Here is a 23,236-nt window from a genome sequence, read left to right as displayed (position 1 = left end):
CGGACGACGACGACGACGACGACGCCAACGTCATACCAATATACGACCACAAAAATTTTTTTGCGGTCGTATAAAAATCTAAATACATGTTTAGATTCAGCATATCAAAGAACCCCATATATTCAATTTTTGTTGAAATCAAACAAAGTTTAAATACTGGACCCTATCTTGGACCAACTTGAAAACTGGGCCAATAATCAAAAATCTAAACACATGTTTAGATTCAGCAAATCAAAGAACCCCAAGAATTCAATTTTTGTTAAAATCAAACTAAGTTTAATTTTGGACCCTTTGGACCTCAATGTAGACCAATTTAAAAAACAGGACCCAAAATTAAAAACCTAAATACACGGTTAGATTTGGAATATCAAAGAACCCCAATAATTCAATTTTAGATGAAATCAAACAAAGTTTAATTTTGGACCCTTTTGACCTCAATATGAACCAATTAGATAACGGGGTCCACAAATAAAAAATCTAAATACATGGTTAGATTCAGCATATCAAAGAACCCCATATATTCAATTTTTGTTGAAATCAAACAAAGTTTAATTTTGGACCCCAATTTGGACCAACTTGAAAACTGGGCCAAAAATCAAAAATCTAAATACATGTTTAGATTCAGCATATCAAAGAACCTCATATATTCAATTTTTGCTAAAATCAAACAAAGTTTAATTTTGGACCCTTTGGACATTAATGTAGACCAATTTGAAAACTGGACCCAAAATTAAAAATCTAAATACACTGTTAGATTCGGCATAACAAATAAATAAATGTGATCAAAGATTTTACAAATCTAATGCGCCATACTGTGCAATTAAAGATTACTTCTTGAAATTTTTCAATATTTGAAATTTGAAAAAAAAATAATATTTGAAGAATAATTCTTTTTAATTTCTGAAATCTGAAATGAGAAAAAATTGGCCCCCCACAATTTCTTTTTATCCCCCCCCCCTTTTTCCCCCCAAAAAATTCTTTCCCTCAAGATATGGTCATAATCTCAATTCAAATTTCCAATGGAGTAGGCAACCATAATTACCCATTTAAATTTACCATAGTGCTAACTTAATCTATTTTATAATAGAATTAATAAAAATATAGTGTCAAATCTTTCATATGGATTTTTTTGTAAAAAAAAAAGATGAAAACATTTGCAGATATTTTTACTGGTCTTCCTTTATAAATATGCATTTCTTTAAACATAATTTAAAAGCAGTGTAAGGGAAGTAACCAAAACGTTGTATTTGGATTACCTCCTTTACACTGTTTTAGATTATCTTTATTGTTCATTAACCATTACTTTATACATAATTTAAAAGCAGTGTAAGGGAGATAATTTCAATGATGTATTTGATTTATCTCCCTTACACTGCTTTAAATTATGTTTTGTACTAAAGTATTTGTCCATTAACCAGGACAACCTTGTTTTTCCCCCTTTTTTGCCCCTAATTCCTAAACGGTTTGAGCCATAACCCCCCAAAGCAAATCCTAACCATCCCTTTGTGGTATGGAAACTTGTAGTATAATTTCAGAGAGATCCATACACCGTTCCACAGTTATTGTCTGGAAAGTAGAAAATGCTCATTTTTGGCCCCTTTTTGGCCCCTAATTCCTTAACTGTTGGTACCATAACCCCCAAAATCAATCCCAACCTTCCTTTTGTGGTATTTAACCTTATGGTCAAATTTCAAAAAGATCCATTCACTTAAACTAAAGTTAGAGTGCGAAAACCAATATGTATTCGGACGACGACGCCGGACGACGACGACGCCGGACGACGACGACGACGACGACGACGCCAACGTCATACCAATATACGACCACAAAATTTTTTTGCGGTCGTATAAAAACTGCAAAATTTTTGTAAAATTACTAACTCAGGGTCAGCAACCCAACAACGGGTCGTTGGATTCGTCTGAAAATTTCAGGGCAGATAAATCTAAATCTGATGAACATTTTTGCCACCTGTCAGATTTGCTCTAAATGCTTTAAATTAGTTTCAGAGATATAAACCAAAAACTGCATTTTACCCCTATGTTCTATTTTTAGCCATGGCGGCCATCTTGGTTGGTTGGTGGGGTCATCGGACAAATTTTTAAACTAGATACCCTAATAATGATTATGGCCAAGTATGGTTAAATTTGTATCAGTAGTTTCAGAGAAGAAGATTTTTGTAAAAGATTACAAAAATTTACAAAAAATTGTTAAAAATTGATTCTTAAGGGCAATAACTCCTAAAGGGGTCGACTGACAATTTTGGTCATGACAACTTATTTGTAGATCTTACTTTGCTGAACATTATTGCTGTTTACAGTTTATCTCTATCTATAATAATATTCAAGATAATAACCAAAAACTGCAAAATTTCCTTAAAATTACCAATTCAGGGGCAGCAACCCAACAACAGGTTGTCAGATTTGTCTGAAAATTTCAGGGCAGATAGATCTTGACCTGATAATCAGTTTTACCCTATGTCAGATTTCCTCTAAATGCTTTGGTTTCAGAGATAGAAGCCAAAATCTATATTTTACCCCTATGTTCTATTTTTAGCTATGGCGGCCATCTTGGTTGGTTGGCGGGGTCATCGGACACATTTTTTAAACTAGATACTTGAATGATGATTGTGTTTAAGTTTGGGTGCATTTGGCCCAGTAGTTTCAGAGGAAAAGATTTTTGTAAAAGTTTACGGACGACGGACGACAGACGACGGACGCAGGACGACGGACGCCAAGTGATGAGAAAAGCTCACTTGACCCTTCGGGTCAGGTGAGCTAAAAATGAGATAATAGGCAAGGTTTATTTGGTTTTCTTACATTTTCCATGCATTCCCACTTGTTAATTAACTTTTATCAGATAATAGTTGTTAAATAATTTGGGGTATTATTATTTTGCTTTCAGAATCTGTTTAAACTATCTTCCTCCTGCATTTGTTTACTTTTTTTCAATCAGAGTTGTGCAAAGTTTTAGGCAAATAAAAAAGTTGTACTTGAATAACAGTACAGGAAGACAAAATAATTCAATAGCATGAGGGTACCCAAATTGCACCTATTTTGACAGTTTTTTCTCCATTATTTATATAAGAAACCAAAAAAAGTTCCATTATATTGTAGATTTATCCTTATTTAGGGAACGACCATTTAACTTCAAAGGGGAGGGTTATGGTTTTTTCCTAAAAAAATATTCTGATCCCCAATTTGATGAAAAAAAATATTGTCGTCAAGCAGATAATATAATTTCTGAATCCAGATTTTCCCCATACCTTATAGTGTTTAATTTTTAAAATAATTTGATTGGTAGTGTCGAAAAACTAAAAAAATGTTTGCAAACAAAAATTTCTGACTCAGACAAAAAACCATAACCCCCCCCCCCCCCACCCCCCCCTTGAAGTTAAATGGTTGCTCCCTTACTATATATACTTCCACAAATTTAAGTTTGAATCCATAATAAATCATAGGAAAAACAACCTCTAAACGATCCAAGATTCTGTAATGAGGAGTACCTTAATTCTACACATGCTTTACACATCAGTAAAAACCAAATAACTGATGTTTTGTTTAATTTATCCACTTTTAAAAAAATGGAGACTTTTGTTGATATATTATGTGACCATTTTGTGTATCTTTATAATTAAGTACATGCGACGTTTCTATAAATTTTACTTTTTTCCCTGGAGACTTTTGTTGATATATTATGTGACAGTTTTGTGTTTTTTAAGTACATGCAACGTTTCTGTAAATTTTACTTTTTTCGTTGGAGACTTTTGTTGATATATTATGTGACCATGTTGTGTATCTTTAAGTATAGTAAGGTATGTTGAAAGACATGCATAATGACAAATATTAAAAGTATGAATTGTAATTTCCATCGCTTTTTTGCAAAATGAATGTTTAGTTTTGATAACAGAATTCACTTATTGGGATCAAATATACTTAACTTGGCATCTTTATTTTTAATTGCTTTGTGTTTATATGAAATGAAAGCAAGAGATTATCACATTTTAGCAAAAAGCCCTAACTCGTTTGTTAAATGTAAAGTTTGTTTGCGTTCATTTTGTTATAAAATTTTCAATAAAACAGAATTCAATTATTTAATGAAAGATGCTGTTTGTTAGGCATGTAAGTTAAATGTCAACAGGACAGCAAAACTACAACACAAACCAGCAAATCAACATGTATAAAAAATAAACAGTGATAGGTCAAAATATGATCTTCACAAAAAGACAAGCAAATATGAGAACCAGAAAAATGTCCACCTGTCAAAGAGGGTCTGATGCCAATTCTGACCTACTTAAATCTATTCTCAAATTTTTTTAAAATATCAAAATAGAAAAAAAAATTACTTATTTTTCAACAGTTTTTTATATTCAATTCTTATAATGATTCAAGAAAAATAATGGCATGTGTACTCCAAAAGGTTGCACTTTGCTCATACTGTGCCTAATCTGTGCCCTGTCACTTCCACCATAGACATGTGGAAATAACAAAATACCCCTAAGCTCACTCATAGTAGTGAAACTACTAAAAACTCTTGTTCATTGGACTACAAATTAAAGATGGACAGTGCATGGACATAACCTTTTTTTTCACTTGCGATTTTTCATGACACACACTATTCATAAAATAATTGTGAGGTAATTTCCATTTTTTTTTTTTAAATTTCTTGGTACATAAAATGTACATATAGAAGCAGAACAGTTACAGGTTTATTAAATTTCTTTTCGTTGAGACTTGGGGTTTTTCCCTGTGTTATAGTTATACTATTTATATGTTCAAAACTGGTAAGTGAGAGTAGTTGTATAACAGGTTCTTATTTTGGGATATTAATATATATGGGTAATATATGCACATGAAATATTTTGGCAGGTTCTATTATATTATAATATAAAGAAATATTTTGGGTGTCACTTCATCGAAAGGTGCTCACAGTAACTACAACAGTCAGTTTGCTGTTTATTGTCGCATATTAATGTATGATTACAATATAAAGTTTGATTTCAGTCCATTTAAATGTATTGGATAATTTTGTTTGTATATAAAATTTGAATATTGTTGTTATAATATATTGGATTATAATGTTATTAAACATTGTTTGCTAGAAAAGAGAAAAGTTACTGGGAGCAACTAAACCTATACTGAGAGTTTTGTTTTATTTACAAATGTATTATACCAAGGATTTTGGTACAGAAATGTTTTAAATTCGGTCGAGCATGGTGAGGGAGAATTTAATTGGTGTTTATTTGGTTAGTTAGCATTTTCATTTACTGATGACAAATATATATGACTATGCACTGTATGTTAAAACTGGGTAAAGGTATTATAAACTATTCTGCACTACAAATATGTTCTTAAAAAGATCAAAGAAAAACAATTCAACCTTTGCCTAATGACTCATTTATCAAATAATACGTTTTAATTTACAATTTACATGTTAAGAGTGTTAATTTGTACCACTTTGAAAAGGTTTCTCTCTAGTACCACTTAAATTTTATTGTATTGACTACATTCCGTTTTCAGAATGATTCATACAATATTATTTCAAGCATATATTTGTGTTTGATCTTAAGGGTAAAGGGTAAAAATGATCAATACATGTATAGGTAAAAAAATGGAACTGTCACCATTTCACAAACCACAGACATGATAGGTACATGTAATTCCTAAAATTTTTGCCTTTAGACCAAAACAAACAGAACGTGTGTTTACTGTCACACGATGATAAAAATTAGGGTCAGAAGGTACAGTACTTTTTACCTCGAGTCTATCAAGGAGACATTGCGGGGGTTAGAAATAAGTTTTATGATTTAGTAGCCCTTTGACTAGTAAAAATTAAACTAGAGGCTCTCAAGAGCCTGTGTCGCTCACCTGTATTTACTGATGCTTTGGAAATCATGTAAAATAAGGTTAAAATCATAATTAATAGTATTAGATATTAGATATTATAATGATATCTAAGATAATACATTTGTAACAAAAAAACTGCAAAATTTTTGTAAAATTACTAACTCAGGGGCAGCAACCCAATATCGAGTTGTCGGATTTGTTTGAAAATTTCAGGGCAGATAAATCTAAATCTGATGAACATTTTTGCCACCTGTCAGATTTGCTCTAAATGCTTTAGTTTCAGAGATATAAACCAAAAACTGCATTTTACCCCTATGTTCTATTTTAAACCAAGTTGGCCATGATGGTTGGAAGGCAGGTCATCGGACAATTTTTTTAAACTAGATACCCTAATAATGATTATGGCCAAGTATGGTTAAATTTGTCTCAGTAGTTTCAGAGCAGAAGATTTCTGTAAAAGATTACAAAAATTTACAAAAATTGTTAAAAATTGACTATTAAGGGCAATAACTCCTAAAGGGGTCAACTGACAATTTTGGTCATGACAACTTATTTGTAGATCTTACTTTGCTGAACATTATTGCTGTTTACAGTTTATCTCTATCTATAATAATATTCAAGATAATAACCAAAAACTGCAAAATTTCCTTAAAATTACCAATTCAGGGGCAGCAACCCAACAACAGGTTGTCAGATTTGTCTGAAAATTTCAGGGCAGATAGATCTTGACCTGATAATCAGTTTTACCCTTGTCAGATTTACTCTAAATGCTTTGGTTTCAGAGATATAAGCCAAAATCTACATTTTACCCCTATGTTCTATTTTTAGCCATGGCGGCCATATTGGTTGGTTGGTGGGGTCATCGGACACATTTTTTTTTACTAGATACCCTAATGATGATTTTGGCCAAGTTTGGTTAAATTTGGCCCAGTGGTTTCAGAGGAGAAGATTTTTGTAAAAAGCTAACGACGACGATGACGGACGATGGACGCCAAGTGATGAGAAAAGCTCACTTGGCCCTTCGGGCCAGGTGATCTAAAAACACATACCATTCCCCACCCCCTCTTGCACTTAAAATCCCCATGGTGATTTTCAAAAGTAGGCAAATAAGATTGTCTTACACAATTCTATTTTTAGTAGGTATGGCTTTAGGCAAAGTGACTTGAAAATCATTAGAAATCTTATTCTTATCATATATGTGACTGACCATGTATTCAAGTAAGGTTGCAATTCTATGTAAAATCTACTGATACCACTTTTCCGAGTGCACTAATTTTTATCTTTTTGGTAGCTTTGACCTTGACTGTAGACATAGAAACATCAAAGGCCATAGCGATCCTCCTCTTGTTAGAATTAAGTGACCATATATTGGTATGATTACATTGCAATCCCATCATGTCCATATTATGTAGTTTTATTTAGCATCCAGAATCCACTTTTCTGTATAAACTTTGGTCTGTTTTTAGTATCTATGATCTTGACATTAGACTAAGTGACCTCAAAATCAATGGGGATCTACCTCTCATTATATGTCACCATATATTAAGGTAAGGTTACTATCAATCCCAGATTTAGGATTTGACATAAGGCAGTCATCATGCTTGGCCATAGTCCCACCAGCCAAAGCTTCCTATTGGGCCTATGAGAATATCTATTACATATCTACTGAATCAATAGAATCTAAACAAAATCATCCAAAAATTGAGAGTGAGGCCTTTTCCTGCAAAATTTAATCATGAATATATAATAGCAACCACTTTTCTGCATAAATTATGATGTATTTTTAGTTGCTTTGACCTTTCAGGTATTGACCTCATAATCAATAGGGGTTATCCTGTCATTATGTGTGGCAACATATATACATGTATATATCCAAGTAAGGGTGGAATCCAATACATTGTATTTGATTAAGCATCTGGAAACAGCTTTTTTTGGCAAAAATTTAGTAGCTATGACCTTGAACTTTGACATGGTGACCTCAAAATTAATAAACATCTTCCTGTAAAAATAGGTAACCATATATTTAAGTAAGTTTGCAATCCAATATCAAAGTACAAAAATATATTTGAGTTAGTATTTGGAAATCAAAATGACTGCAGACATACAGACTGACAGACAAGTCTTTCTCCTCACTTCATACATGGAGCATGGGGTTTTAAAACATGGGAGGACTTTTTGTTTTTTTATTTTGCTAGCCCCCTCCCTACTCTCCTCCTCTCAAACATGAAAACTTTGAAAATTCTGAGTTCTGAAGTTTTTTAGGCAGCTATCATCACTCAAAAAATGGCAGTTTTTTAAGTGAAAGGATTAAAATTTTGAAAAAATTCATGAAATCTCAGCTGTAAATTCTCATCTACCACCGCCTAATCCTTTTCATTTTAAGAATTTTCTCCAGTCTGTTTTTTGTGTCACCTGACCATTTCATACTTACTAAATTTATCAATTTGTAATTGTATTGTAAATTCTGAAATTTTAGCATGCATTTATTTTTAAGCTTTGTTGTTGAAAAAAATAAAAGCCGAACTAATTACTACGGTTTTAAGGAATGCTGCGTACAAAAAAAAGCTAAAAAATAAAATCCAATTTTCTATTTTTGCAAAAACTGTGCTGTAAACAATTTTCGCAATAGTAAAAACATTCCAAAACTTTCTTAATTTACAGTATATGAAATTGAAGAATAGAATCCACCCACCCGATCTTTCTAAATGAGGAGGTGTGGTATGATTGCTAGTGAGATAGACAACTTTCCACCAGAGTTAAAATGAAATGGTAGTAAGCAATTATAGGCCACTGTACGGCCTTCAACAATGAGAAAAAACCCATACCATATAGTTGGCTATAAAAACTAATTGCAATTAATAAATAAATAGTGTTCTCCCAGACTAAAGTATCAATCAGTACACATCCAATGGATTAAGTGTAAAGATAAGATAGCTAAGTATGAAGATGTGAATCTTCAGATGAACTTGATGTCAACCTATGATTTTGACTTTAATAAAATTGAGAATGGAAATGGGGAATGTGTCAAAGAGACAACAACCCGACCATAGAGCAGATAACAGCCGAAGGGCACCAATGGGACTTTAATAGTATTTTATGGATAATGGAAAACTAAATTAGGGTAGAGAGTTCAAAATAGATAAGGTTGGGTTACAGTAAACACACATACTTTTTATTTTGGCCTTACAGCAACTTTAAAAAAAAAATCAAGGGATATATTAACTGCATTTTTGCAGCCCATCAAAAAATAGATGTAAATGTAGATGATTTTTTTGTGAGCATTTCATTAATTTATTGATAATTTGGAACTCCTCTGCAGCTCTGTTACCATGGTAAAAATAAAAGAAAAAAGATCAGAAACAACTTAAGTCTGAAGAGAGTAAGTATAATGCCAAAGTCAGAAATGTTCTGGGGCATAAGAAGACAGGAAATTTATTTTGTACTAAATTTTACTATATCTTTTAGTCATCAAAAGTAAGGGAGATCTACATGTATATATTGAGTGAAAATATATGATTTTATTAAACTGCATTCAAAAATGTTCCACTAAAATTTGTACATGTTTTATTGATTGATTATTGTTTGAATAATGTCCAGAGGCAACTAGGTAGTTCATGCATATATATAGAGAAAGAACAGGTTCTGCCAAATAGTTGACAAAGATGAATTTTGGAAATTTTAACTGCTATCTCAACCAAATGATCATTTATAGATCAGTCCTTCCTATTGAAATATAGCTACTGCATTATGTGTTGTGGCAGATACATTAAGGATACGTTGGAAAATTTCTAGGTCCTGCACAAGTAAAAACGAAAACCAGAAAAAATATAAATGTATTTTATAGATTTGCCTGTTTGCTGGACTGTTGTACATGTTGTATTAGGTGAGAAAATTACCTGCTCTCAGAAAAAGAAGAGTACTAAACATTGACAATGCCACTGGACAAAATACACCAGCAAAAGTCCCAAGAGTTCTATTACTGGACCTAGGTCTGGTAGGATTTCCATCATTGCCATCTGGTATTTGGTAAGCATTGGACTGTGACATCTGCCAAACCAAGCGTGTCCTTGGTGATGACTGGCCAGACACTAAAGGTGAATGTTCGTCATCGACCTCAGAAAATGATCCAGTTGTTGACGAATTCATTCTTTGCATTGGTGTTGAAGGGAGCTGAAAAATATGATATACATGTAAACATTATATTTCTTATATCTTATATAATAGGCAGACAATGACAGAAGGGGAAAAAGGAACATTCAATCATCCATTTGGTTAAGATGTCAGACAATAAAATATCCGAACAGGAGATTTTGAATTTTTGTTACATGGTTTTGAAAAACATTTTAGATATATAACAACAACAAATCAAAGTACTGAAGTACTGAACATCGGATGACCACAAAGTCCTTGTGGATGGTCAAAAGCACTTGTCTCAGGAAAAAAATCACATATCTCTTTACCTGAAACTGAAATTAATGTACAGAGAATTATTTTTTTTCTGAGACAAGTTTGTGTGTGGATGACGAATAAATGACAGGAAATTACACTTCACCGTAATAACTATTATGTTGTAGTGATACAAATCTGTATACACTGATTTGTATACACTGATTTGTTGGTATATATTATATTAAAATAACAGTTACATGTATATATGATTTCCATCCATTTGTATATCATTCTATTCTTCTATTCTACTTATGATAGTGCAATGCAAGTGCATGGCGGACACTTTTCTGTAAAAATTCGATTTTTCTAAAAGTTTGGATACGAGTTTCCATTCATATTTTCATATTTTCCCGCAAATTATATTTATTCGAACCGGAAGTCCGCTTATTGAGAATATTGTGTCACGTTCCCAGACTATCGGTACGTGTGCATTGATATAATCAATGATTTTTTACTTATATATATATATATATATATACTACAAAACATTTTCATATTATTAATTAACAAAAATATTTGTATCAGTATTCATTGAAGAGATGTTTTTATATCAAACGATAAGGAATGTTATTTTGCACTAGTTTATGTTCGTGTATTTATCATGTTTATAGATCGGTTAAAATCCCAAAACTAATTTGCATAATTTATGCATTAATGGAAATTTAGGCGATAGCAATACATCGAAATGACCTCAAGGTCATCGCGATGTAAAAATCGTGAAATTACTAAAAATAGACATTGTAGCCTTGATCTATTGACAAAAAAATCTGCAGGGGTCTTTCTAAGGGACATTCTCCATTATTCTCAAGCTAAGTTTGATGAATGTTGGACACACATGTATGGTTCATAAGATATCACCTGGAAACCAAAAGTTGCCAAATTTCTAATCTATCTGCTGTGACCTTGATCTTTGATTTAATGACCTCAAAATCAATACTGGTCTTCTTCATCTCAAAATACATTATATCTCCAATTTTAGTCCATCAATAGCTGCTGAACCCTTATCTCATGCGACATTATCAAACAAATTTTGGTAACAGTTGGGCATATGGTTCAAAAGTAACAACAGGGCACCAAACCAAAGTTTTGTCCAAATTTCAGAAGCTATCAATTGCTGCTGTGACCTTGACCTTTGGCCCTAAAATCAACAATGTTCTTCATCACACTATTGGGCATAATCAAATCAAGTTTGGTAAAGATGTATATAATTTGTAGAAGGTCCAGTAACAATAACACTTTAAGGAAGTGTTGTTGTTACTGGACCTTCTACATTTTATGTTTTTATAGTAACGACCCTGCATACCCGAGGTATCCACTTTATGGAATCTACTGACAGAAGATCTACCAGGCGTTGGTTCACTTGTGTTTAAATTAGATATATATAATTATTAAAAAATTATAAACGAGTCTAAATTGAAAACAACGTTCAAACCTATGATTGCGTTGGATAAAAAACGCAATTTTTATATGTGTGCATGCAAAACAAATTTCTTGGTAAAGGGGTCTAAGTACAGCACAAACAACATTTTCCAAAAGACCAAAAAAGTGACAGAGTATATTTTATTAAAATGCATTTGACTTATTATTAAAAAATTGACATACAGACACCTGGACACCATTATAAACATTGAATATTAGGAATAAGATTCTATTTAAAAGATTAACCATCTCTGGATTAGGAGGGTTTCCAGGATAGTTTGAAGACAATGGTAAGATATAGATGAGCAAAAATTTTTAGATTTCTAATGATGAATTTGGTCATCACCTTAAATTTCTTAAGAAGGTCTGTGACCTGTATTTGTTCCCATCTTTGTCCTTTGTTTGGTTGCATGTTGGTCTATATTGTCTCATTGGCAGTCATACCTACCATATCTCCTAATTTTCATATTGTGTTTTGACGTTTTAAATTTTCTAACATATCTACATATACCATAGATTTATGTTGATGTTTATGAATGTTTTATAATTTTAAATTTAAGTGCATATATACGTAGTCATTGGAACAATTTACTACTCAAATTTTTAAAAACAGTTTTTTGACAAACATAATGTTTACATGACATAAATTGCTTTTTCTAAATCTATTTTTTGCTCTTTTCAAGTCTTTTGATTTATAACTTATCAAAGAGAATAATCTTACATCATTTGTAAAATGTACAGTTATATATAAATTATAACTTCTGTAAACAAGTAAACCACTGGTGATCCTTTTGTATGAATCTGTATGATATACCCTATACTCTAGAACGAGTAATTATTTCAACAGAATATTAATTTTCAACTACCCTCGATAAGTTTAATAATCACCCAAAATAATAATTTTCAAATGTGATATGCTTTCCTTGCTTGAATCTGACAGAAGCAAAATCTATCACGACACCTTTTAATTGAGTACATAAAATTTTTGATGAGATATTTTTTTGCTTAAGGGAGCCTCCATGGCCTAGTGGTCTAAGTAGTTGAACTACTGTATCACTAGCCTGTCAACACTAAGGTTGTGAGTTGGAATCCTGTAGGGGCAGGATTGCGCTTGACTCCAATCTTAATTGACTAGGATTTTCAGTTTTCCTACCAAAGGTCGGTGGTTCTCTCCAATAATAGCACTCCGGCTTCCCCGACCAATCAAAACTGACCACCACAAAATAGCACAATAGTGCTGAAAGTGGCATTAAGCACCAATCAATCAATCAATATTATTGCTTAATAAATATATATATTATTGAAATTATCAAGTCCTCAGAAAAAGTATGCTTGATGCTCAGTCAGCATCATGAGCATGGTGGGAAATTATTTATTCAAGTATACTTTAATATTATCATAAGTAACATCCTAATTTTTACAAATCACATTTAATATTTTCATTCTTTTATTGTTCGATAAAAATTTAAAAAATTATACATGTGGAAAGAAATGTCCCAAATTTAAAAAGGTTCATGTAGAATCATCCCATGAAAATTTGTTTTTCTTAATCATCATGCATGATCATAAATATTTTGAACTTGAAGTCAAAAGGAACAAAATTTAAAGCACTCTCATAGAAAAAGGTAGAATACAAAAAAGGTGAATTACTCAGCTACAAAATCACTTTTTTGGTGTAAACTCTCGGTTTGTTTGGTTGTGTTTAATGCCACTTTCAGCTACATGTGCCATGGCTATACCATGGCAGTGAGATTTTATTGGTCGGGGAAGCATAAACATAACCACCAACCTTTGGCAGAAAACTGAAAAACTTGTCAATTAAGATTAGAGTTAAACACATTGCTACAAGTGGTATTGGAACTCACAACCTTAGAGTTGACAGACTAGTGATTACTAGTACGGTACTGTAGTTGACTGTTTAACACTAAAAAAAGTGTATGTAGACCACTTACCCAAAGAGGCCCTGTTGCTACTATAAGAAACAGCAGATGACTTAATACTTAAATCAAATTAAAAATAAGGTATAAAAATATATATGATATTATTTTTCTTCCTAACTTTTGTGGACTTACCATGGACAAAAATTATAAGTCCTGTGAATCACCTACAAAAATCATTAATACAGTTCTTGCAAGAAGCCTGATCAAGCAAATGGTACAGTCTAAGTCAGAGAGTACTCAGTGTTGCATATATATATTGGAATTACATGTGTATATATTGAAAACATAGTAACCACTAAAGAGGAAAACAATGAACAAAGTAATCATGGTTATGATGGTTATGTGAAATAATTTACACATAAAACATATAAGCACTTAAAGCAGTGGAGCGGCACCACTACAGTACGGTCTATCTAGTTATGGATTACTACACTGGCATCCAGCAGACCTGTACATGTGCCAGCAACCATCCTGAATAAATTGTTCCAATCAGCATTCTCCATCAATGCAAGGATTCATACATTGTTTAGCCCATATAACATGTATAAATTCAAATCATGATGTCTTAATTTGACAGGTCAATAACACTTTGTCAATACTTGTGTCATATGTCAGGTCAACACCCCTTTGCTTACATGTAACACAAAATGGAGTATAAAAACTACAATAAAATTTTTACAAAAGTATGAAGAAAATTAATCCAAAATAAATGAAGAATGTGTCTGAAGACATGAATGCCACCGCTCATGCTTTGCAACGAAAATGGGATGGATGGACGGACAGATGAAGGACGGACGGTCAAGGGTAACATTTATTGCCCTCTGTCACCTTAAAGGCGGTCATAAAAAGCATCAGGACCAGTTTTCATGTTACTTATTTTTGTGGATTGAATAAATTTTGCATTTTCGTGGATATTTTATTTGATGCAAAATTAATTTCTGCATATAAACAGATGGAAAATTGGTATTTCATTGAACTTTTTAATTTGTGGTTCAACAATGTTCAACTGTACCCATAAAACCCACAAAAATTGGTATCCCAAGAATAATTTTGAATCCACAGTGTTTTTTTCAGTAAGGATTGTTACCAATAAAGGACATTTGGTTAATTTGCCTCATTGCTATAGGAAAAATACTAACAAGGGATAAAAGTGATATATTTTTGATTTGTAGTAAATATATAAACATGATCACTGATGATAAAGACAAATGAATATTATGTATAATAACAATGGTGGATGAACAAAAATGATGAGGCAATTTTTGCATCTGACACATATCAACATATATTATTTACTGTATATTCAGAAATTATTGCATGCATTTATTATTGCTAGACCAGAATTGACATCTGGCAAAAATGCAAAATCTTATTAATGTGATTGCAAAAATTTCATGAAGGAAAAACTACAGAAATTATGAATGCTAGTTTTTGTTATTTTGAACCTGATACTGTCGCAATAATTTCTGAATTTACAGTATTCAATATTTTTTAATTATCAACATGATTAATATTAAGATTTCTAAGTATTATTTTTCTTTGAGAAATATCAATATCTATGATTTTTAATATAAAATATTCGATTTAAAACTATTTTGTCATTTTTAAACTTTCAGACGGACATGTACACCTGACAATTATTCCATACACCAAATATAGTTGAATTATTGCTTAAAGTACTTAAAAAACAGACAAAAATACCAAAATTTAACATTAAGACCAATGAACCATGCAAATGAGGTCAAGGTCAGATGAAACCTGACACTACTGACATGTACACCTCACAATCATTCCATACACGGTGACACACCACATATAGTTGAACTACTGCCTATAGTACCTGAAAAATAGAACTAATCCCATAAATTTAACCTAGATCACTGATCCATGAACAGACAGGTAGACATTGGAAGGAACCAATATACCAATATATAAATAACACATAGCTGAGTGGGTGATAGAGCAGATTGTTACCCAGAGGAAACCATGTCAACTGAGGCAATGCCAAGCTTGACAATGCTTTTTTGAGGGGTACCAATCTGCTCTGTTACCCTCTCAGCTATGTGTTATTTAATTTATTATACTGAATGTTCTATCATTAGTGTCTTTTACTGTTAGATTTTAAATTGAAACTTTTTAACTATGATGTCACGCACATAACAACGTAACAGTTATTAGAAAAACAACAGAATGGAAGCAAGACAATTTATTTTTATTTTGACAGTCTACAAAAAAGTTCTTCTGAGGCCAAAACCAAAACCATGAGCATTGTCTTTAATTTATCAATGTAAATTCAATTCATTGTCTTTTAAATTATTGATTTTTGATTAATCTGCACGAGAGGGTGACATTCAAAAAATTGTCTCCCGCTGAGCCATGGGATAGAGTAAATTATCTCCCTTGTATTATCCAATCAAAATCTGGCATTTTGACGTGAAGTATAATAAATGTAGTTATCCTTTTACTCCTAACTAGTGAGAAATTCACAAGACAAAAAAACTATTAAAAACAGTAGCAGTCGCTAAACCACCAAAATGAGGTCAATGATAATGGACATATGACAGAAGAAAAACCTCGTAGCACAAGGTATCTGCATACAAGGTATGAAGCATCCAGGTTTTCTATCTTCCATGTGCAGATTTTCACTTACATGTTCCTTGTATCAAATACAATTTACTTCACACAACTTCCCGACTTTTGAATGAAGGCCGTACTTTGACCTATAATAGTTTACTTTTTACACATTGTGACTTGCATGGAGAGTTGTCTCATTGGCACTCATACCACATATTCTTATTTTTATATACCTCTAATTTGACTACAGTGATTACATGTATCTTAATACCCAAATCAATGACAAACGAGAAGATTTCAATTTTGAAATAATAAATTTTCCTAACCTCAGCAGCAATATGCCAACTTCCTCAGCGTACGGAGTATACATTTCTCAACTGATCAATATTCAAAAGTTGGCAGGTGTTACTTAGACTTTGTTAAATGTCATCGATGTCTAAGCAAAAAGTTTATGAGCCAGGTTTTTTTTTTAAATAAGGTCTCATCCTTTTTCCTTAAAATTTAGTCCAAAAGTACCAAGACCTAATACATGTAATAACAAGGAATTAATTGAATCTGGAATAATTTTGAATTCTGGAAAATTGATAACAAATGTATGATGAAAACTAACCCAACAAAATAGGGTTAGCCATGCGTGCATGGCTCAGATTAATTCTACTTCCACTGATATTTCAGTATTAACTACATTTAACTAACCCCCCTTACCCATGCATGCATGGCTAACCCTCCTAAATTGGGTTAGTTTTCATCATGCATTTCTTATCAATTTTCTAGAATTCAAAATTATTCCAGATTTAAATAATTCCTTGTTTAATAGATAAATATTCTGTGTCAACTTTACAAATAAAACATGATGGTCTTAAGTTTATATTGATTCTTGATGCTGACGTTGTGAATCAGTTTATCTATTTTACATTTATTTGTCTTTGTACTATTGTATTATATTCCTTTTGACATGGCTCAGTATTTGTTTTTCCATATGTTCCAGCTTTCAGGTTTTTAACTTAGGACGTTCCTTGAGCAGGTGGGTCCAGAGGTGCGATTCTGACACGAGTTTTTAACAGTCAATGAGAGTGTTGTTTTCATTTTGTATACCCTTGTATTTATATTTTACCTAAATTGTACTTTATCTAGAAAGTGTATACTAGCATGATTAGTATGGCATTATGTCTTACTAACTACTGTACATGTATGTAATATCAACTACAAAACATTTTATTGGAGTCTTTGTCAGATTTATTTGTATGTTTGTTTGACTCATTTTTAGTTAGTTGTGTTATATGTCAGTCTGTGATGTAAATGTATGTTTACACAGTTTTGGTTGCTGGATTCCAATCATGGTCACATAAATCAATTATGTCTGTTTGGGTTGCTCACCCTAGGACTTTCCTTTTTTAAACAATTAAAAAACTGTTTACTAGCTTTGTAGCAATGTATAGTGTGCAGATTTTTGTGGGGTTATTTATAGGTAGGATGACCAGTTACCGTCATTTTTGCATCTTGCTATTGAATAATAGAATTTACATTTGAACGGGACGTTAATGTTATTTTTGGCTTTCCTGTAGCCAAAAGAAAAGATATGGTATGTTAATTGAACCTAACACATTGCCGTTTGACCATTATTTTCAAGGTCTCCATTCTGGTCTGAATATCCACTGTATGTCACTTGAAATCAACCACTTACACTCACTGTATTAAAGAGATATATAGAGTATAATTTTGAAAATCATAAATCTTTTAGAATTCTTTTGAAAGCCATTATACATTTTAAAGCAATAAAATGGACAATTTAAACGGGAAATGCATCAAAGAGACATCAACCTGACCAAAGAGCAGAAAACTGCCCAAGGCCACTCAACACAGCAAGAAAATCCCACACCTGGAGGCGTTCTTCAGCTGGCCCCTAAACATGCAAAACAATAATGTATACTAGTTCAATGAAAATGGATGTCACACTAAACTCTGAAACATATAAATGAACTAAAATTTAAAAAAAAACATACAAGAATAACAAAGGCCAGAGGTTCCTGACTTCGGACAGTCACAAAAATGCAGCGGGGTTAAACATGTTTTGTGAGATCTCAACCCTCCCCCTTAACCTCTAGCCAATGTGGAATAAACAAACATACAGCAATACGTACAGTTAATTTCAGTTTAAAGGAAGTCCGAGTCCGATGTTAGAATGGGAAGTTAACAGTAGAAACTTAGCAAAATGACAATTAAATCAACATAAATTAACAAAGTATTAGCAGTTACTGACATACTAGCTCCAGACCTAAATTAAACTGATTGAAAGATTAAGTCTTCATCCTATGACATGTGTATGAAAAGGTTAGATATTGCTAAGTCTTAAAACAGTCATGACAGTAAGTTTTTCAAAATCGTTGACCTCATAAAGTGATGACATCATGTCCCCACACAATTATTCCCACGACGTGTTTGATTTACAGAATATTCAGCATTACCATATCCTAATCAGCTCAACCAAAACAGGGTTTTCACAAATGCAGTAAAATATTTATCTGGAGATATTAGCAGTCTGATGTATTAACACAACGCTTCTGTTAATGAATAAAATGGCAGGTGACGGTAACTGGTCCTCGACCAGTACTGAAAACCCAAAGAAGTGACAGCTACTTTGAATGACCCTAAAGAGTCACTAATCACAATGCCCAGATTTCATTTACACCTAAAACCAAAATGACTATTCATTGGCGAATAGCAAACAGACATTCACATACGACTCGGCACAAGCACTTGTTTCGTGCGATTGTAAACCCCTCCCTCTTTCATTCTTTTAAAGAAAAAGGGAGGTGCATTGCACCAAGGATTTGTAGAGTACTATTCAAATCCATGATTGCACTGATGAAAAAAGTGCCTGTATGTATGTATGTATGTACATAGATCCCTCCGTTTACGGAGAACCCCTCGAGAGCTGCGAGGGTACAGTGGAATCCGTGTACACTCCTTATCGGATTAATGGAGATGTGTCACTAACGTATTTACAATGTTCAATATTTACAAGGACAATCCCCACCCCAACACCAGGGAGTGTTAGGACACTAGGCGGATCTGTTATTATGGTGGAGAAAGCCGAAGTACTCGGAGAGAACCACCGGGCTGCTAGGCGGGAACAGACAAACCGAAGAGATATCAGCAGATTGATCTCCAGGTCAAAGTCAGGAGAAACTTTGACCAACCGAGGCCCCCATAGTACCCATTCTAGTTTAAACTCCGGTCTTGGTACCAGAGATGTGCGTGAGAGGGTAAAAATCACCATTCTGATGTACTGATATTTTTAGCACCCCGAGTGAGAATTGAACTCGGGACCTTCAGCACTGTAGCCATCGGTCTTAACCACTAAGACCACGAACTCACATAAATAATTTTGTCTTGCCTGTGGGACAAGAAGTGATTATAAAGAGTAAAATTCTAAAAATACATTTCAAATTTCATGAATGAAATGCTTACCTCAATTTCATAGATTGTCTGTCTGTGACAATATTTTTTTCTTGATACTATCAAACTGTTAAATGAATGACAATGACAGTGGCATGAGTATTTACTGTTTACTACCAGATTGACGACAGTCCCGTGATTTTTTTCAAAAACGGAAGTATACAAAGATATTATAAAAGTTCGAAAATAAAACCAAACACGGTCAACTAATTTCGGAATTTTTAAGTCGTGACATAACAAATTAAGCGACAAGAACGTTTATATTCTATCAGAGACATATATACACATATATATGTCTCTGATTCTATTAAATTTGTAGAAAAAGGCAATAAGTTACAGGTGATAATATATTATTTTATAAAATTCCAAATTTGTTGCTATTTTAAAAGTTTTTAATTGTAACTTGCGGTATTCTATAAACAGAGACATCTATCGGATGAGCATTTTATACAAGTTATAATTGTCACGCCTGGTAAACCATCAAATCTCAACCAAATGGTTAAGCGAGAAAAAAAAGCTTACTGGCACTTTTCTGGTACTTACTATCACTTGAAAATATAGATCTATAGGGTAGGTCGACTTTTCATCGATTTATTGTCAATCTGTAAATATTTTGTTTAATAGGAAAATGTCATGCCATAGATAACTAAATGAGAGCTCATCTCGTTCATTACTCGGACCAATGTAATTTAAAATGATATCAGAATGACTTTTCTCTCGCAGGTAATTAAGTGCGGCCAGCTCAGTGAGTTTTTAACAAAATGTCACTGAGTTTATTATTACGTACTCGTATATATCAGTATTATAAGTGTTCAATGATAAACGTATGATAACAGATTTTTTCTATTTATTCAGTTAGGAATATAATTTTATTAAGCTGAATATGTTATAAAGTATGCTAGGTTGTGATTGTGTGTAGTCGGTTGTGATATTCTGGAAAAAATGTTGAGATCTTCTGTCAAATAAAACTTCCAACTAGCTAATTGTCAAGTGGATACGACCGTCAAAATTCGTGAACCCTCTGTATAAGGGTTGCCATTATAACTTGTTTCTTGTTTTGACATTAGTTTTGTATGATCGAGTCCTATTGGTCGATTATTACAGATACTAAAGAGGAGTGGGTTTTAGACAACGAGATGCAAAGTCTAGCGTTGAAGAGCTGAAGATCATGTTAAGTAAGCGCTGCAGAAGTAAAGTCTAGCGCTCAAGATGTAATGGTAGCGCTGTAGATGTAAAGTCGAGCGCTGTAGGTATTAGGTAGCAATACACAGTTAGGGTTTAGTTTCGCAATTCGACCCCAGTGAATTTGTCAAATAAGAAAAATTGGTTTGCACTAAAATTTATTCTTAGATAGCTGAAGAATAATATAACTTTTAAAAGAGATTAATATGAACATAAAGATTGTTTTTCGCATGTTTTTTGGTGAATTTTCTGTTAGACAGTTCTTGTATGACATCCGTACCGACATTGCCGCAGGGTGCAAAAATTATTGAAGCGTGTTTTTTTAAAAAAAATTTTAACATTTTTTATACGCTAAAACTTTTCGATTTAATTTTATCGAAAAATTATGATAAATGCATATGGTTTTTATTTGACATCTAGATAGATAAAATTTAATGTCAATGGTTTTAGAAAAGATGTCACTCAAATGGATTGGAGTTCTACTTCAGACCATATTTTTGGTGACATTTGTGACATTTGTGTCCCCCTTTTTGCAATATTTTTATACCAAATAAATGCAAATTGTTTCCTTTGTAACACCTAAAAGAGATTATTTTTTACCTATTTTAAATAAAATCTATGGAAGATGCTTGTTTCCAGACCTTACATATGTACATACCGTAATGACACAACAGTTAGCTTTATTTTTAGGAAGCAAGGCAGGACTTTGGATCTACAGCTCTGAAAATTAAGATCTACAGCGCTGGACTTTGCATCTACTGCGCCGAATTTTATACGTACAACGCTTTACTTTAAATCTGATGCGCTAGACTTTCTATCTTGTTAGCTAGACTTTAAAAACACAACTCTTTAGTATCTGTATTACTGACCAACAGGACTCCATATAAAACTAATGTCAAAACCAGAAACAAGTTGAAATGACAACCGCTAAAAAGAAAGTTCATGAATTTTGACGGTTGTATCCGATTGATACGTAGTTATCGTTAAAATTTTATTCAACAGAAGATCTCAAACATTGTTCCAGAATATCACAACCATTGTTCCAGAATATCACAACCATTGTTCTAGAATATCACAACCAATACCAGACTATCTCAACCTGACACAAAAAAATGCTTTGTCGATTAACCAGTTCAAATCTGTACTTGATAAAATATATAAACCAGAGATTCCTCCTAAATATTTTTGTTCTGGTATAAGAAAATTTAATATTATTCATTGTCAATTGCGAAATGAAGCAAACGGTAATTTAAATTCTCACTTGTTTCGTGATTTTTTTATTGAAGAACCTTCCTGTCCTAAATGTTTATATCAATGTGAAGACAATCAACATTATTTTTTTGATTGTCCATCATACACTTTAAACAGGATCATTCTCCTTGATAAACTGTCTACTAATGAAGTTGATATTGATTTAAAGTTATTACTATTTGGTGATCAATCTATGAGTATTGAAGACAATATTCAGATAGTTAAGGCTGTTCATGAATACATAAAAAATTCAGAAAGATTTGTATAAATATATTTTATAGTCCAAAACTAAATAAACTTTTACTGTGTATATCTGTGTATTTTATATTCAAGTTCTTAGACCCCAACCGGCTGAAAAATAATTAAAATTGAAACAAAAATAAAAAATTTGATAAACGACAATAATTATATATGGTAATTGATATTATAAAACTAAAAAACTAATAAATGCAACTCTATTTTCAATATCATTCAAACCATCTTTTGTATATCTTTAGTTTCTTTAATCTATTTTTTTCTACTTCTTTTTTTTTCTTATTAACATTCTAAATTCTTTTTTATATATATTATTATGATTCTATAATGTATCAATATGGTTATTACTCACTGTCGTTATTCTTCAGGTGCGATAAATTAGTAAAAATAAGTACATGATATCAAACATGTTGTTTTGAAAAATGAGTTATTAACATTATAATATTAATTAAACAGCTGACTGGAGACTGTTTAATTTAATGTAAGGCCTCTAAATCAATGTTGGAGTTTATTACCTAGAATATTAATTTTTTTTCTGAGTTAACTACATGTATTTGAAGCATTCTTAAATAATTCATACTTTTTATCTGAGTTACCTATTCGAAGCATCATTCCAGTCAGCTATGAGGTATTTTTGGAAAATTAATTCTGTGTTGCCATAATGTTATATTGATTAAGAAGAAAACTTATATACTGATATATACGTTACGTATTGAAGAACTCACTGTCGTTTTGTCAAAAACTCACTGAGCTGACCGCACTTACCTGCGGGAAATAAGTCATTCCGATTTCATTTTAAATTACAATGGTCCGAGTAATGAACGAGACAAGCTCTCATTTAGTTAGCTTTGGCATGACATTCTC

At 32.3% G+C, this 23,236-nt stretch overlaps 1 protein-coding gene across 3 annotated transcripts in view; it reads right to left on the bottom strand.

Moving 5' to 3' along the window:
* The window catches only part of LOC127720235 (solute carrier family 12 member 9-like), a 65,804-nt gene that overhangs the window by 37,748 nt on the left and 4,820 nt on the right, over nucleotides 1-23,236 (bottom strand). For 2 of the 3 annotated variants that reach the window (XM_052226720.1, XM_052226722.1), the window contains exon 2: nucleotides 9,740-10,013. In XM_052226720.1, the coding sequence (XP_052082680.1) occupies nucleotides 9,740-10,013 (274 nt within the window). Of the gene's footprint in view, nucleotides 1-9,739; nucleotides 10,014-19,696; nucleotides 19,833-23,236 lie in introns of those variants that run through there. The other variant, XM_052226721.1, reaches the window with a different exon arrangement.

This window comes from Mytilus californianus, unplaced genomic scaffold, assembly GCF_021869535.1.
Source record: "Mytilus californianus isolate M0D057914Y unplaced genomic scaffold, xbMytCali1.0.p SCAF_11, whole genome shotgun sequence".
In the NCBI taxonomy this organism is placed as follows: Eukaryota; Metazoa; Mollusca; class Bivalvia; order Mytilida; family Mytilidae; genus Mytilus; species Mytilus californianus.
The sequence above is the reverse complement of the archived record's forward strand: the minus strand, read 5'-3'. Positions and strand labels throughout refer to the sequence as shown.